This window comes from Anas acuta, chromosome Z, assembly GCF_963932015.1.
Source record: "Anas acuta chromosome Z, bAnaAcu1.1, whole genome shotgun sequence".
In the NCBI taxonomy this organism is placed as follows: domain Eukaryota; kingdom Metazoa; phylum Chordata; class Aves; order Anseriformes; family Anatidae; genus Anas; species Anas acuta.
In genome coordinates this window covers 18,452,592-18,470,873 of record NC_089017.1, presented here as the reverse complement: position 1 = coordinate 18,470,873, position 18,282 = coordinate 18,452,592, and the positions used below count along the sequence as shown (strand labels likewise).

At 39.8% G+C, this 18,282-nt stretch overlaps 1 protein-coding gene across 9 annotated transcripts in view; it reads right to left on the bottom strand.

Moving 5' to 3' along the window:
* MAST4 (microtubule associated serine/threonine kinase family member 4) overlaps positions 1 to 18,282 on the bottom strand; it is a 293,772-nt gene that overhangs the window by 152,609 nt on the left and 122,881 nt on the right. For 8 of the 9 annotated variants that reach the window (XM_068665969.1, XM_068665971.1, XM_068665970.1 and 5 more), the window contains one exon: positions 4,749 to 4,780. The exons of the other annotated variant lie outside the window; for it this stretch is intronic. In XM_068665969.1, the coding sequence (XP_068522070.1) occupies positions 4,749 to 4,780 (32 nt within the window). The remainder of the gene's footprint in view (positions 1 to 4,748; positions 4,781 to 18,282) is intronic. 9 annotated transcript variants of the gene reach the window in all.

The window sequence follows — 18,282 nt, the reverse complement described above, 5'->3', positions numbered from 1 at the left end:
CCAAGATCTACAAATCTTTTAACGAAGTTTTGGTCCTCAGCTACAATGAATCATACTTGAATTTCTGCACTTTGTAAATGAGGTACCTTGACACGAGCACTTTCAGCACAACAGTTCCCTTCTGCAAAAATACATCTGATGAAAAAAACCTGAAAAACTGCAACCATAAACAAATGCACATGTCGTGAGACATACACACACAACACAAAGGAAAAGACCATCTCTCTTACATGTTTTGAAGTGCATGGGTCTTCTGTCTTGACAGTTTTTTGACAATTGTGCCCTTCAAGCCACAAATAATCCTATGTACTTAGGGAGATAAAAACTCTAAGGCAGCTGTTGGCAGAGAGTTAGGATTGTACAGTCAATGTATTTAACTTCTGAGCTTTCCTTTGGGTGCTTTGGCATCCATTTTAAACACTTCTCATTATCACAGGTCCTGTATATGCTTACAGATTTTTTTTTATATTTTTATTTTTAAGTGTGGTTGGCATTATCTTTATTATTCTACTTCATTCCACTCAATCACTGATTCCCCCTTTTTCCCTGAGGTTAACTGACAGTCCATATTTGTCATTAATAAGAACTGTCTTAAGTTATTAACCTTCCTGAAACTTGTTTGATTAAGCCCTTTAGCAAGCAGTAGTTTTAAGTACTGTTTTTCTTGAATTCTTAGCTAGTCACACTTTTTTTTTTGCTGTTATCCAAGGATATCAGCTGCTTCACTGTAATGCATAAATGAGTTTCATGAACATTCTGTGACCAACTTTGACATTTTCACAGGTGCAAGTAGATTATATAATTGCTGCAACTGAATGAGAGTCCACATTTTATAATTACTGAATTTATTTTCAGAAGTTTCAAGAGAAGGACATATGCAGCCAAAAAATACATTAAAATTACCTAGCTTTGAATTAAACTGAAATATCTCTGACAGCTTAAACAAAAGAAAAAGAAACAAGAACCAGTTTAGTCTGGAAAAGCCATGTATTTTACTGCTATGGCAGGTGAACCACTGAAGCTCAAAAGAAACAATGAACCTCCTCTACCTACCCACTTACTTCTATTTAAATATGACTTTTTTTGAAGCTTGTTGTTAATTCTTCTTTAGGAGAAGGGCATTTTAAACCAGAACAGACCTACTTAAAATGAAGAGTAACTATTGTGCCACAACCTTTGAGTTCCTGCCCTCTCCCTCTGCAGCTTTAATTTTGCTGTTCACTTTGGTCCAAGAAAAAAAAACAAAAGAGGCCATGCTGACATCTTAATTTCAGTGATTGAGACTCTCCTGTTTAACATACGTTAAACACAAGAAATCTTCTCTGGCTCCATACTCTTGCTATCTACTCTTTGAATGTATAAACAGTATGATTTATAGATGCAAACATTCTGTGGTTCATTGTAGGACCTGCATGCTTCATACACTGATGTTAGCAACACTAAAACTTCTATTTTTGGGTCTGGCTTAACATTATGGACAAATATTTTCCTTCATATTTGGAAATATTTGGTGAAAACTAAAAAATAAAAAACATCATAGCAGCATATAAACAGTCCATCCCTGTAGCAGAAGTATACAGAAATACATATTATGTAATTTTCTGATGGAGTTGCAAAGTGAGATAGTAACAACCACATAAGTTTACTGATAGAGACAGCCCTAGAGAAAGTTCCCTAACACTCACTGTGCTTCCATGCCACCATACCCTGCTGTCAGAAAGGCATTTGTGCAGCTGCACAAACACTCCAAAGAACTTTCATGAAGCTAATTGCAACCTGGATCAGTTCTGCTTGTGTAAACACAAGCACTTGCACCAGCACAGCCAGGGTGTGATCTGACAGAATATCGCTTCTTTCTGAAGCGACAACAATTAGCATCATTGGCATAAACTGAGACAAAGTGAACGTCAACCTTTTCAAGATCTTTTGTCTCCAAGTCTTTCTTCGGAAGCTGCTGTATATGTAAAATCAGAATTGTGTTTAGTTGTACAAGTCCCACGAATTTCAACTTATTTCGTGACCTCCAAAATGAAGCCACACAGCTGCAGTTTAAAATTAAATTGCCCCACAGCAAGGTAACTGAAATAGTGACAATGTGAGAGAGAAGCAGAGATGTTAAGCCCTTTCTCCCTCTCCAAGCTTTCTGCACTTTCTGTCCTTGGTCCTCTCCAAGAGTTCACCTAAGTCACTGCATTCCACATCTCCTCCTCCAGCCTCTCTAGATTCTTCCTTGACTTCTGGCACCACTACACCCTTAGACTGTTGTCTTCTGTTTCAAAATCAGACAATAGTTTCATACTACTCTGCCCTTATATCAGCTAAATCTTGTGTATCAAATAACACGGAAGCTGCTGGGTTCTCATAGAAGTCCCTGTATTGGGCTGTACAATGGTTACATAGATAAACAGGTCAATGAAAACGGAGCGCACTCCGTTTTCATTGGGTTTGTAGATCAACAGTTGGGTTTGTAGATCAACAAACACAGAGTTAGCTCAACAGGTCAGCTGCAAGGTGGAGTAGCTTCACACATGGTAAGAACATATGTGCTCAGAAGCACAACCAGGATACCCTGGCAGATGAAGAGCAGGTGAGGCTCAATAAGTGGAAAAGCACTGCCAACTGGCAGAAAATAGCAAACACATCATGTTGGCATGAATGCCACAGCTAACCAACCCAGAGCTAATTGCTACTGCACAAATAGACTCCTCTGCTTACTGTTTTACTGGCAGAATGTTAGCATTGCCCTTTTTCACTGCATATCTGATCATGTTAATAAAGGAAACCTGAGTACCACTTCCAGCATCAAGTTGTGTACATAGCTGAAGAAGCCAGAGAGCACTGGTTGGTTCAGCAGAATATGTAGGGAAAGGCTGGTGCTCTGTATCAGTCATATAACATATATTTACAACCTATGCTTCCTCACAAATACCTCCCCTTCCATATTGACACATTATACCATGCTTGCTCCCTAGACCTGGAAACAGCTGTCACCTTTATATTTGCCACAGGAAAAGACATTTTAAAATTATCTGCATACATATGAAAAACAATTCTGCGTGAAATAGATAGTAGCCAGCCTAAATAAAGTATAAAATTAATACAACATATCTAAAAGAAAAAGTATTTTGTAACTAGTTCTTTTACATATACACTTGGTGAACCATAAGCGAGACACCTTTCCCCACACATCTTCCATGCAGTAACAAAGGTATTTTAAAATACCATCTGCAGAATTCTAACCACCTTAATAGCCAGATACGATTATGCTGATAAGCCGCTATTCCTTTATGACATTTTATTAAGATCTCAGCACCATTACAGAATCTGCACCTACATCTCAATGATCTGCTATAAAAAATATGTCTATGAATGCAATTGAGGTGATTGCTTTGCAGACATTTTTTAAACCTGAAGAAAAGCATTTAACAATATTCAACGTCAAACATAGCAAGGGTAAGCAAGATCAGGGAATAGTTTAAAAAAAGAAAGAGCCTGTAAAGCCACTTTCTGCTCTGGCTGATATCAACATGAGTTTACCATTAACTTCAATATGGGCAGTCTTTTGCTCAGACAACAGTTTGGGGTTAATTATGAAGCTTCCAAAAGGCAACAGAGATTGTTTTCTTAAGCAGTTTTTATCTGTGCCACTGCAATACCAAATACTTGACATAGAATTAGTTTTCATAATTTAGCAGTATTTTTTAAATAATGGGTTTGCTTACTATTTGGTGTAAGATTTTTCTTCTGTCAGAACCCAAAACAAGGAAGTCTTGTGCCAGACAGCAGATGTCTTACAACCTGTACCTTCCCAGCAACAACAGTTTCAGTTATTCACATACCTAACTAAACCAGCAACAAAACCTACATATCGCTACCAAGCTGAAAACAAATATATAAAAATAAAACCATAGCCAGCCTTTGTACAAGGGCTCTGGGTTTTATTTGTAACATGTTGTCACATTAACACAAGCTTACTTGAGTACAGTGGTAACCCTATATTCCTAAATTATTTTTGAAAAGTAGTAACCAAACATTGTTTCATATTTTCATAGATAATTATCTCAATGTCTTCTTAATGAATTACTACTACACAAGGAATAAGCAAATATGAATAAATACACAATATATATTAAAAACAAAACAAAAAAAAGCTCGAAAACGCCAAGGAAAGAAGCCAAGGTACAAGAGCCCATACAAAGAACAACTAAACCATGGTATCCAATTTCATATTGCTCTAATTCAGTAGCAACATATACAAGAACATACAATTTTCACCTCCACTAATCAAAATGATAGCTCAACAACCCTATACATTTAATAGCACTTATCTATTCTTTTGTTCCTACCACTTTATCCACAAGTCTGATCACAGAATTTCATACAGAAATAGTTCTACTTGCATGTCAAGTTTCATTTACATCATTCACAAAGAAACCAGATTTCCTCCTTGATTTTAAGTTGAGAAATCTTCAGTACAAAAGAAAAGCTTCAACATAAGAACTTTAAGGCAATTTAGAAATATTTTGCAATAGGTCCTCCAGGAAAGGCAGATCTGCATAAAAAAAGGTTACTGCACAAGCATAGGTCTTCCTTCAACATCTAAATTTCTCTATACGCGTCTTAAGGCAAATCAACTGTCATATTTAACCTTTGTTTTAGCTCCCCTGAAAAGAAGAATAGCCTACTCAAGAACTCTCAAAACTACATACTGTACTGTGAGCACAAGAGAAGAAGCTTCAGATACTTACAAACTTCCTCGTCTTGGAAGGCTCAACTCCTTCTGCAAAAGAAAAGAATTTACATTAAGAATAACATCTCCTTTAATTGGATGTGACCTTTTTTGGACAAGTACTCTATTCGTCTCATCCTGCCAGCAGCAGATAAACAGATGTATACATGTATTTTGACTGTAATAAAAAATACATATTTTACATGTACCATCTTTCACTTGCAGCCTTCTATTCTTATTTGAAGTATTAACATTAGCAATGGGAAATGTCTAGGTCTTTTAATAGCAACAGTTAGCCTATTTTGAATGGTAAGATTTTGCTGTAACATTGCTTTATTCAGAGCCATGATACATTGGTGACAGTATTAAAACTCCCAAGAGTCAGTGACAATGAAATGCTAAACTCTTTCCAGTATCCATTGTTTGCAAAAGATGTTAGCAACATGATCAAGACCTAAATAAGTGACCACTAATACCAACAATTCTCCACTGTGTGGTTTTGTGTTTTTATTTATTTTATTAAAAAGTGATTAAATCCACAGCAGTTTGATCGTCTATGAATCATTAAAATTCACTACAATCTTCTACAAAGTACTAGCATAACAACAAAACCACTGTTGGATAGATGTTTCTAAAACTTGCTGAGAACAGTTAAACTACTGTTTATGGGACTGATGGAACAGTCTGCTAACTAAATCAGAACTGCAGATAAACATTTTACTAGCATTTTTTGTGAAAAAAAATCCATTAAGTTTTGCCTACCAGAAGTAAGCATGATATGAGTTTACCACAGGTAGATTTCCACAGAATCACAGAGTCACAGAATTTCTAGGTTGGAAGAGACCTCACGATCATTGAGTCCAACCTCTGACCTAACACTAACAGTCCCCACTAAACCATATCCCTAAGCTCTACATCTAAACATCTTTTAAAGACTTCCAGGGATGGTGACTCCACCACTTCCCTGGGCAGCCCGTTCCAATGCCTCACAACCCTTTCAGTAAAGAAGTTCTTCCTAACATCCAACCTAAAACTCCCCTGGTGCAACTTTAGCCCATTCCCCCTCGTCCTGTCACCAAGCACGTGGGAGAACAGACCAACCCCCACCTCGCTACAGCCTCCTTTGAGGTACCTGTAGAGAGCAATAAGGTCGCCCCTGAGCCTCCTCTTCTCCAGGCTGAACAAGCCCAGCTCCTTCAGCCGCTCCTCGTAGGACTCGTTCTCCAGGCCCCTCACCAGCTTCGTTGCCCTTCTCTGGACCCACTCAAGCACCTCGATGTCCTTCTTGTAGTGAGGGGCCCAAAACTGAACACAGTACTCGAGGTGCGGCCTCACCAGAGCCGAGTACAGGGGGACGATCACCTCCCTAGCTCTGCTGGCCACGCAGTTTCTGATACAAGCCAGGATGCCGTTGGCCTTCTTGGCCACCTGAGCACACTGCTGGCTCATATTCAGCCGACTGTCCACCATCACTCCCAGGTCCTTCTCCGCCAGGCAGCTTTCCAACCACTCATCTCCCAGCCTGTAGCTCTGCTTGGGGTTATTGTGCCCCAGGTGCAGGACCCGGCACTTGGCCTTGTTGAACTTCATGCAGTTGACCTCAGCCCATCGGTGCAGCCTATACAGATCCTCCTGCAGAGCTTTCCTACCCTCGAGCAGATCGACACACACATCTAATTTGGTGTCATCTGTCATTTGTCTCATATTGTATAAGTACAAATAAATAATAGAATAGTTGAATCTAGAAAGGACATCTAGAAATCCTCCAGTCCAAAACCCTGCTCCAAGAAGGGCCAATTAGAGCTGGTTGCTCAGGACAGTGTCCTGTTGTGTTTTGAAAGACTACAAAGACAGTCTCCAAAGCAATCTGGGCAACTTCTTATTGTTATAAATGAGGGTTAACCACATTCATTTTTTCCCCCATTCCTCACCTGAACTTGTACTCTAAATGCTACATGAATGAAGTCATCTTTGCAATCCTGTTCAGCAAGGAGCACAGCCTTTGCAGACAAAGGTAGAGCTTGTCTAACCTACAGGATATGCACATACATTTAAAGTTGAAGACCATCTCAAAAGACAAGGTAACATATGAAGATAATTTGAGTTATGTGAATGGATGTCTTCAGTCACTCATTTGCATTATTTTATGTTTATTTTCGATATCCTAACAAAAGACTGTCTTAAAGCACATGCTCCATTTCTATTCTAAAAGTTGTTAAAGCAAATGATCTCAAAATTATCTTTAAAAAGTGTGTGCATATATATGTACATGTGTGCATGCTGTATATGCATGCACGCATATATTCATTTCACTTAGTATATAAAATGAAGTTATAGGCACTGACCAGAAAATGTACATGAAATACAATTGAAGGGATAAAAATAGTCCAGTCAGGCACCTTAGAAAAGGCCGTAAGGGAATGAATAATTACGTATTCTTTGGAGACTTAAATGGTGTGCAGTAAATAAGGCAGGGGCTGCTAACTGAATGATAAGGATTAAAATATCAAGTAGCTGCTCAATTCCTGAGCACCGCCCATCCTGTTAACTGAATGAGGCAGGAAAAAATAGTGTGAAACAATGTAATTAGAGATCATAACGCACAGGCATAAGAGAGCAGAATTAGGGGCCCTGGTAACAAATTCTGGCACTTCCTAGGAAGTTCCAGCAACTGTTCAGAATTTGCAATTTAAAACAACATCTTTTAGCATAACATGTGCTTATATACAAAAGAACAGTTACACCTGCATACAATATTGCATTATGAAGCTGTGTAATTCCCCTAAATTGAAAATGTCACATTCATCACGAACAAAATGTAACTGCAATTCAGAACCCACGTACTTCCCCTTGTATTGGTTTTTTTCTTTAATATTTACAATGCCATTGTGTTCCATTTCTAACATAAAACTTTACTTGTAAATTCTCGGCATTGTCACTCAGTAATGGACAATGACCATGGAAAAACTGCCAAAATGTAATAAGAAAGAATTGTACTTGGTTTTGCAGCTAATTTAACAGAGTTGCAACATTTGTTGCAATTTTATTTTATTTCTTATGATTTAGGGCTCTTTTTTTTTTTTCTCTGTGTTGTGTTTCTTTAGGCTTTTTTTTTTTAAAAGAAAAATTATAGGGGTTTGGTTACAGTTTATCATTATAACAGCACTTGACAGACAATGCCGTCTGTGGACACTTAAAGTCACATTAATCTCTCAGCCAATTCTCATGCATGCCATCCTCCAGGATTACTCTTGATCACTGAATACAGCTTCCGTAATTTACTGTAACTACCCTTAAGTAAAACTGTTAAGAAGTGCCAAGATCTCTTAGCACTAAGTAAAAAAAGTGAAACAAAATCTCGGGTGTGTAATTCATGCAGGAAGATTACAAAACAATGCAAATAAAGATTTTGTGTGCATGGATTTTAAAATACCCTGATAGTATACATATAAATAAAATTTATAAAATACCCTGACAGTGTGTGTGTTTGTGTGTATATTTATATAAATATTAAAAGCAACACCATCTTTCCTCAGTATCTATAGCCTCATTTTCCTATACATCACAGTGCTGATGTTAAAATGCCAGGTCACTTCCTCCTCCCACGAGTAACTCCAAGAAAAAAAAATCATAGTAGACTTAAGCCTGCTTTTCTGTTTCAGATCAGATTTAATTTTTTCAGCTCCTACATGATTGTGTGTCATTTAGAATTCACCTGTCTTAACTTTTTGAAGCTGTGGAAAAGTCTTTATCGGCAGTGTTGTACAGACTTTCTTAATCCAAACCAGACTCACCAGCATTATGCTTTCACTCTGATAGTACAGCAGAACTCCACAAGAGTCTATTCAGAGTATGTGGGAAAAATTTAAACATCCTCTAAAAAGGGCCAGTCTATAAATTATAGATGAATTATATAGAATATATACTATTATATAGGTAAGATAATAACGAATATAGAATATAATTATATAGATGAGATGATAATGGATAACCACTTATTACTAAATACATAAAAGCCACCAGTATCTTTTATAAGGTAAATAGGCATTTTTTACTCAGTTTCTCCCAGCTGCTTTACTCAACAACCACTGAAAACAAGGAAGCACTAAATGATACCAAAAATCACTCAGCTCTTCATCCTTGCAACTCTAAGGCTCGTATCTCAGTTACACTGCAAATGACCTGTAGCTCCCTGAAGTTCTCTAGCATTGTGCTACTTCCTTTCTGAGGGGCTCAGTAAGCCATAAGCAGAAGAACAGTTGTGGTAGTCCCACTGCACAGCATCCAACACAGGCCTACAGACTGCTGTAGGGAAAAACAGACTGATGTCAAGATCTTCAGGTCACATACTTATCAGAAAAGATACTGGAGTTTAAAAAAAATAAAATAAAAAATCCTTCAGTACCACTCTGTATGGTTCTCAGGGACCATTTCTGTCCCAGAGGATGACACCATGCTCTTCTGCCCTTGCCCTGCATAGAATCCTCCCCTGGGAAGTTCCAGTTTTGCTGTTTTTAGGGCTGTTTCATTCCACACCAGTCACACAAAGCAGATTTAATGGACCACACACTCTTGCCCTTGAGGCCCTTTATGTCAAAAAACGTGGTCTGAAAACATAATAAACCTTGTCTCAGGTTTAAGAGATCTGTGCAAGTCTGTGCCAAATTGCTGCGATGATGCAGTAAGACTCCTGTACCAAATTTAATTGCAGCTATCGTTAGCCAGTTCAAATTCCACACTGTGCATTCTACCATCAATAACATAGTTTCACAACCAACAGATGCTTTTTGATCATTTCAGTAATTATGATTCTTACTCTGGTTCTACACATCTATTAGACATTTCCGTCTGGTCAAGTTCACTCAAGGTACTAGAGTGCAGATAATCAGCCTTCTTAAAAAGACCATAGACTGAATAAAGGACATTACACTTTTTTTCTGGGTCAAAGTCTTCAGCCCACTAACTAGACAAATTGTTCAAATAACAGAAATAAAAAGGTTTTTGTTTTTTTTAAAGACATGATAGTTGTCTTAAAAAAAAAAACTAACTTCGTCTAGTTTCTTGTAAATATTGACAACAAATTACAGAAAATTCAAATATTGAATACATCCTCCCTTACATGGGAAGAAGTAAAGATGCCATTAACTTATTGCTAGGTTCATTTTTAAGAAAATCAATGAAGAGCTGACATATTCATAAGCTGCTTCATAAAGATGTAGCTAGTGTTGTCAATACAGGTACAATCCAGTTTGCTTCATCTTCAAACAACAACTGCAAGGTTCTCAAATATTTGCAAGTCTTAATTAAGAGAGTTTTCAGCTGTCAGTGAAGTAGGCTGAAAAAATAAACTTTTTTTTTCAGGAAAAAATTTAGTAGTGCATTCTTCAGAAGGAAAAATCTTAAATATGGAAAACAGAGGGGTTTTTTTACCCTGTTAGTCTACTCATCCATCATTGGACATAAGCATCTGAAGGCTTTTTGGTAATGTGTATTATTTAATACACAATTAATACACTGAATTAATAACAGGTTAACACTAACATTAACACAGCATTTATAATAGTAGAAAGAAATAAAAAAAAAACAGCCATGGCATACAATTCACCTTCTTATCAAAACTACTGACAAGAGGGATGTTGTGAGGGAAGAATGTAAAGGCTTTTCTTAAGTAAGCAATTATTATCTTTTTGCTGAAGACAAGTTGGGAGATGGCTGCATATCTTTCATTGGTATGTGGACCAAGGGAAACCAGCTGATGTGATTTTTTTGGACTTCAGCAAGGCTTTTGACACGGTTTCCCATAGGATCCTACTGGACAAAATGTCCACCATACAGCTAAATAAAAACATCATACGATGGGTGAGCAATTGGCTAACGGGCAGGGCCCAAAGGGTAAATGGGGCTGCGTCAGGCTGGCGGGCGGTCACCAGTGGGGTCCCTCAAGGCTCCATTTTAGGGCCGGTACTTTTCAATATTTTTATAAACGATCTGGATGTAGGAATAGAAGGTATTTTGAGCAAGTTTGCTGATGACACCAAACTTGGAGGAGTTGTGGACTCTGTTGAGGGTGGAAAGGCCTTGCAGAGGGATCTGGATAGGTTGGAGAGCTGGGCGATCACCAACCGCATGAAGTTCAATAAGAGCAAGTGCCGGGTCCTGCACCTGGGACGGGGAAACCCTGGCTGCACGTACAGACTGGGCGATGAGACGCTGGAGAGCAGCCTAGAAGAGAGGGATCTGGGGGTCGTGGTAGACAGCAAGTTGAATATGAGCCAGCAGTGTGCCCTGGCAGCCAGGAGGGCCAACCGTGTCCTGGGGTGCATCAAGCACGGCATCGCTAGTAGGTCGAGGGAGGTGATTGTCCCGCTCTACTCTGCGCTGGTGCGGCCTCACCTCGAGTACTGTGTGCAGTTCTGGGCACCACAGTATAAAAAGGACATGAAACTGTTGGAGAGTGTCCAGAGGAGGGCTACGAAGATGGTGAAAGGCCTGGAGGGGAAGACGTACGAGGAACGGCTGAGGGCACTGGGCCTGTTCAGCCTGGAGAAGAGGAGGCTGAGGGGAGACCTCATCGCAGTCTACAACTTCCTCGTAAGGGGGTGTCGAGAGGCAGGAGACCTTTTCTCCATTAACACCAGTGACAGGACCCACGGGAACGGGGTTAAGCTGAGGCAGGGGAAGTTTAGGCTTGACATCAGGAGGGGGTTCTTCACAGAGAGAGTGGTTGCACACTGGAACAGGCTCCCCAGGGAAGTGGTCACTGCACCAAGCCTGTCTGAATTTAAGAAGAGATTGGACTGTGCACTTAGTCACATGGTCTGAACTTGGGTAGACCTGTGCGGTGTCAAGAGTTGGACTTGATGATCCTTAAGGGTCCCTTCCAACTCAGGATATTCTATGATTCTATGATTCTATGTGAGAATAAGGGGAAAAAAGGCAGGGTGAGAATTTTAAGTATAGGAGTGTTTTGATATGTCAGGGAAAGGGCTTGCACTGTGCCTTTTACAAGCTCATCTTGACTCATTTATAAGATTAATATATCAAGTCATTGTATTAATCCAGTCTAAATATCTTCTAAGCAAGGCAATGGGAGGTTATGCTTTTTAGTTGATTGCTTCCAGCTTTACCAACACTCTGTTTTTCAGATTCACGTAACACATTACCAAGGGTTACTGTGTGGAAAAAGATCAATCACCTCAAATGCCCAGTTAGTGTCACACATCAAATGCCTCTCTCCTGCTGTAATTTTGTTTCCCTGTCAAAGGTGTCCTTTTGCTCTTATGCTAACTTACAGCGTTTCCTGGTTCCAAGAATTGTAAAGCCTCTGCCTCCAAAAGTTTTCCATTAACACTAATGTTGAATTTTAAGAGTTTCTTCTGACTTTAAATTTCCAGCTCAAGACAACTAACCAGTTCTCTGGACCAGTCCTCAGTTCTTTCTCTGAACTTTAAGATAACCTCACTGAGACCTGACTTCTTCCATAATAGGTGTAAATGTAAAATTGTTCTGCCTTTGAGATAACCAAGCGAGTTCATGTTTGGGACACCTCTTTCTTTGCAGTTTTAGTCTGACTTAACATGTCCAAGATGCAATTCAGTATTTGCTTTTCTTATGAAAAGTGATTTGTACCAATACCTTCTTCACTGGAAATGTAAGTCCAGTTAATATCACTTATTTCCCCTTTCTGCGCTAGCTGCCAAAGATATGGGTAATACTAATGCCTTAAACTAAACTCTGACATTCTGCCTGCCAGCTGAGTTTCTCACATTTTTTTCTATCCATCCAGACACAGCCAAATGTTTAACAGGTGTCTTTTTTTTTTTTTTCTTAGTATGTAACCACAGCAATTAATTCAAAAGCCATCTCTTCACAAGCATTTTCATGAACAAAAATTGCTGCTTCTGCATTTGCACATTCTGGAAGGTAGTTACTATGACTCTGGAAACACTCTGTTCACAATTCTCCCTCATCACCTACCGAATATTTATTGGCAAAGAACACAAGGCTGCTGTTAAATATTTCAGGTGCATTTTTAGCTTACATGTTCTGCATGTTAACTTTCTCCCCTCTCATATCAAACATTAAAAAGAAAAAAAAATGTGCAAATTATGAACTTGGAGTCACAAATCAGCCAGAAATACTGTATACTTTAATAGGAGATACATGTAAACTACAAAATTAAGAAGCCCCTTAAACTCAGATTTAACCAGAAAAGGCCACATTTTGCCTACTTCGATATTCTGCATTCTACACAACTCATTTTAATCCCCTCAGTTAACTTCTGTGCTTTTGTTACAGGCACTGTTGACTGCCTCTTTCAAAGCAGAAAGATATCTGTGCATCAGTTCCATTGGTACTTAAATGTGATGTAAAAGGAATACCCTAACGCCTACTTAAATCTAGGCATTGTTAATTTAAATGCAAATTATCCAGATTAAACAGAACGCCTAACAGGCTACATATATAAAACACATAATAAAAAGAAATCAATTGCTTTATGTACAACATGGAAGCAATGTAAATAACCTATGTGTATTTTCCTATAGATGAACCAGATACTATGGCAATATTAAGGTTTATAACTGACTGAACTAAGTTAACAGCAGTTAGACATGTTTCATTTTACCTACTACTCTTCTATGAACAGTTAACATAGGAAATCCTGTATCATATGGAAAAAAATGGAAAGTTTCAGAATGATTCCATGCATTAACAATAAGCATCTTCCTAAGAAGAACACTACATATTTTCTGAAGTCCTTCCAATGATGAGATCTGCAATAGCATTTAGCAACTGAAAGAGCTTAGCAAGACCTACATTGGCTAAGAGATACTATACAAATGACGGCCACTGTTTTTTTTTCAAAAAAATAAACATAGATCAGTGAACAGCTCCCACATCTGAATGCAAAAGCTTTAAAAGTAGCATTGTTTTTAAGTAGACAGTATTACAATGGTTTCTTCAGAGACAGTAGCAAGAATCTAAACTGATGACTAATAGTCAAAGATATTCTCTGAAAAGATTCAGAGACAGACACTGGAAGATGTTTTTGGAAAGAAGAATAAAATAAATTTGACCGGATGAAAGAAGTGGTACAAATGTTGACAGGGTAAGTGATCACAAAAAAAAAAAAAAAAAACATCCCTTTATGGGAATAAAACTCAAACACAGACAATGAGAGGAAAGAAGACAATATTTTAAAAACATGTATATTGGCATATCTAATGCCAATTTGGTTATGTCAACCGAATCCATAAGTGTTCAATGCCTCAGGGGCATACTGCATCAATTAAAAAAGGAAAAAGACCGTACCAGTAACTTACTAGCCAAATGAGAAACAGTAATGAAGTTAAGAACTAATGCTATTAAGCATAGTATGAGTATCTCCACTGTACTTTAAGTTTTCATCCAAAAGCAGCAGTGGCAAAACACACAAGTTCCACTTCTTTACAACAATAATGCAACATGGCTTATTTGCAGAGCAGATACTGTTATTAGTAACAGGCTAAAAAAAAAAAAAAAACACAAACACACATACTAAATGAGAAGCACAAATCCTCTTCAGAGAGAGCCACTTGACAGCTGCCAAAATTAATGCAGTAAAACTTTGTTTTCATTTTAAAGTCATCCAGTCTTTACTTCTTTCAAATACTTCCTAGTAAAATATAACAGAAAAATACTGCTTTTGGTTTTATTTGTTGCCATGTTGCATTCTGAACTTTATTATCCCAATCTTTTAAAAAATCAATAAGCAACTATGTTTCTTTACCTAAAAAGTGTGAAATTTCTGAGAGAATTTTCCACTTCAAAGTACACAAAATCATTCCATCTAACACATCGTCAGAAAATCCATGCTCCCTGCTGACCTGCTGTTGTACAGCCTATGTCACCCGTTGGCAAAGTACCATATCACCTCATGACTAGTGGAGAAAATGCATTGACTACAAAGTGTTTAGAACACCAGAGTTAGCTAGATTCCAGCTACCAAGCTTACACATATACTCCCATCTTTGTAACTGAAGAGTGCTATCACTGATGAAGGGGGAAAAAGAATTAATTTAAAAAAGTAAATCACACAAGTCATCAAACACCAGCTGCTGGCAGAACTGTTCAGATGAATAAACAACGATAGTTCATCACAGCTAGAAAACCCTAAATCTGCACTGAGTAAAGCCATGAGTTTCTCAAGATTCTTTTAATTACGCATGAAAAGCAGAAGCTTTTTAATGGACATACCTACCCAGGATTTTATCTACCATTAAAAAGCAAAAGAATAAAGCAACAACAGCATGCAGTGGCTAGCTTCAGCACTTTTCTCCTCAGTTCAACAGTGATGTGGATCACAAACTGGCTGAACATCTGGACCTGGAGCAGTGCTCAGAGGTGCTAAAGTCTAACTGGAGGTGAGTAATGAGTGGAATACCCTAGGGTCAATACTGGGTTCAGTCCTGTTTAACATCTTCATTAACGATCTGGATGATGAGGGTAGAGGGCACCCTCAGTATTTACAGAGGACAAGAATCTCATCAAAAACAACAAGAAGTGTAGAGTCCTGCACCTAGAGAGGAACAACCCCAGGCACCAGGGCAGGCTGGGGGCCGCCCAGCTGGGAAGCTGCTCTGCAGGAAGGGACCTGGGGGTCCTGTTGGGCACTAAGCTGAAGGTGAGCCAGCAAGGTGCCCTTGCAGCAGGAAGGTTCACAGCATCGTGGGCTGCGTTAGGCAAAGCATCACCAGCGGGTCAGGAGAGGTGATCCTGCCCCACTACTCAGTGACACCGCAGCACCTGGAGCGCTGTGTCTGGTTCTGGGCTCCCAGTACAAGACAGACCTGGACGTACTGGAAAGAGTCCAGCAGAGGGCTACAAAACTGTCCAAAGGTCTGGAACATCCCTTCTGTGGGGAGAGGCTGAGAGCCGCGACTGTTCAGCCATGGGCAGGGGAGGCTGAAGGGGATCTTGTCAACGTGTATGAACAGCAGAAGGGAGGGTGCAAAGAGGACTGAGCCGGGCTCTTTCCAGTGGTGCCCAGCGCCAGGACAGACGGCACCGGGAACCAGCTGGAACACAGGAGGTCCCAACCAAACACCAGGCAGCACTTCCACGCTGTGCAGGTGACGGAGCACTGGCACGGGTTGCCCAGAGAGGCCATGCAGCCTCCAATTTTGGAGATCTTCAAAAACCACCTGATCGTGGTTTTTGGGTGGACATGTTGCTGGACATGTTGCTGGGTGCCCCTGCTGAGCAGGGGTTGAACCAGAGGGCCTCCACAGGGCCCTTCCAACCATTCTGGGATTCTTGACAATAGAGCTGCTAGAGACCATTACGCTTAAAGGAATCTAGTTCCCTTCCTCTTACCAGCATCTGATTGTGATAACTGACAATTCTGTTACGGCTCCAATTATACAGTGAGCATGTTCAGCAGCTGCTGTTAAACAGCTGTCAAAATCAGTAACTAGAAGATAAACTGATTAAGCCTGTCTGCGGCATGAAAGACTCGCCTACATTTAAGCTTTGGTTGCAACAGTTACTGCAACGGTTTTTGTTAGGCATTTCACAGAGGATGGAATGGGCTAAAATAATTAAATAAAAAAAAAATCATGTTTATTCTTTTTTCCCCAAGACTGGTCACTACTAGCAAAACACCAGCCTTGCTCTATCTTGACACACTCACAATCATCAGCTTGAACAGACTCCATGTACTGAAAGGGGAAAGTACTTCTCTAGGAGCCTCAGAACTGAGGTCTGCAGCTGCTCTTCACACATAAGGGTAAAAGGGAAGATTCTCGTCAGGCCAGGAACAAAGCTCACCAACTGCTCACTTTTTCACGAGAAATATGAGCTACAGCAGAGGCAAAATATATATATATTTTAAGCCTTCATCAGGCAACAAAAATACCTTACAGAATAAGGCAAATTTATATTTGTGCTGCTTGTCGTTTCAGGTATCCCACTCCTTATGCAATTAAAGGTCTCAAAATCAGAGATTTTGCTTAACACTGACATTTTAATAGGTATTTATAAATTTAAGTTTTTCAGTTCAGCTGACCCCATGGCTTTCTAGTAAGTAATACACTCCACTGATGTGGAAGATAGGCTCAAGTTCTAGGGCAAAGGTCACACTGGAAAAATTGAGACTGGCTGGAGAACAGCAAGGTAAATATTAACTCTGTGAAAACCATTTGTGTAACTATTTGTTAAAACAGTTGGTCAAAATGTACATTTTTTTTTCACTTAACTATAGCCTCATGCTCCTATGAACAAGCTGAAAATTAGTTTTCCAACATAGCCCTAAGTGCACTGAAAGAGCCACACTAATTTCTGCCACTCCCAGAAGAGTGCACCTCCTATGTAACTTATGGAGCAATATTCTCATGAGCTTTTCTCTTTTCCTCTATTTTAAACTCAAAAATAACTCTTCATGGGCCTTCTCAGGACATACCTGTTTTCTACCTCATTTTCTGCTTGTTTGCTGCACTTACTGCTTGATTGCAAAAAGCTATTGTCACTAGAACAGAACAGTTCATTGGGAGGGGACCTTCAGAGAGCACCAAGTCCAACTGCCTGACCCCTTCAGGGCTAACCACAAGTTACAGCATGTGTCTGAGGGCATTATCCAGATGCCTCTGGGCACTGACAGGCACAGGGCAGCAGCCACCTCTCCAGGAAGCCTGTCCCAGCGTTTGACCACCCCCACGGTAAAGGAACTTTTCCTCATGTCCAGGCTGAACCTCCACAGCACAGCTTTGTGCTGTTCCCTTGTGTCCAGTCATCGGTGAGGCTGCACCAACACGAAACATAGCAGGAGAATCACCACGTCTGAGCAGCTGTGCAGTGCTCAATGCACCCCAAGATGTGGCTTGCCCTCCTGGCTGCCAGGGCACACTGCTGGCTCACGCTGAGCCTGCCGGCAGCCAGCACCCCCGGAGCTCTTTCTGCTGAGCTGCTCCCCAGCCACTCATCCCCAAAACTTGCCCATGTCCTGCACTGCTCTGTCCCAGATACAGAACCCAGCATTTGACTTCGTCAAACTGCACTGGCAAACTTGCTGAGGGTGCATTCCACTCCTGCATCCAGATCACTGGGAAAATGGAACTAGCCCTTGAACTACTCTTCCTGCATAGTGGGCAAGAGACTACATCCTCATCACCAGCTGTTCCAGGCATCTTCAATTACCACTCACTGCTCCAAGAAAAGAAGAATTGATTTCAACCTCTCCAAATACAATATGGGAGAAATCCCATGAATCTTATTCATGCTACACTGCTGTCCCTGCTGACGTTATCCAGCTCCTTTAGTTAGCTGCAATCTCAATTTTGAGTACCCACAGTAGTGAAGACAAGATGGAGAAGGTAATTTTTCTTTGGAGATGTTTGGTTTTTTTTTTGTTTTGTTTTGTTTTTAAGTATTCCTAATCAGAAAGGAATCATAACACCAGCATTAGCCGTCTGCTATTTTTATCTGAAAGTCTCAAGACGCCTGCACCAACAGATACATCTTCTGCATCAATCACTGCTCTAACAACTCTGATGCATGCAGGAAGCTCATGTCTATTG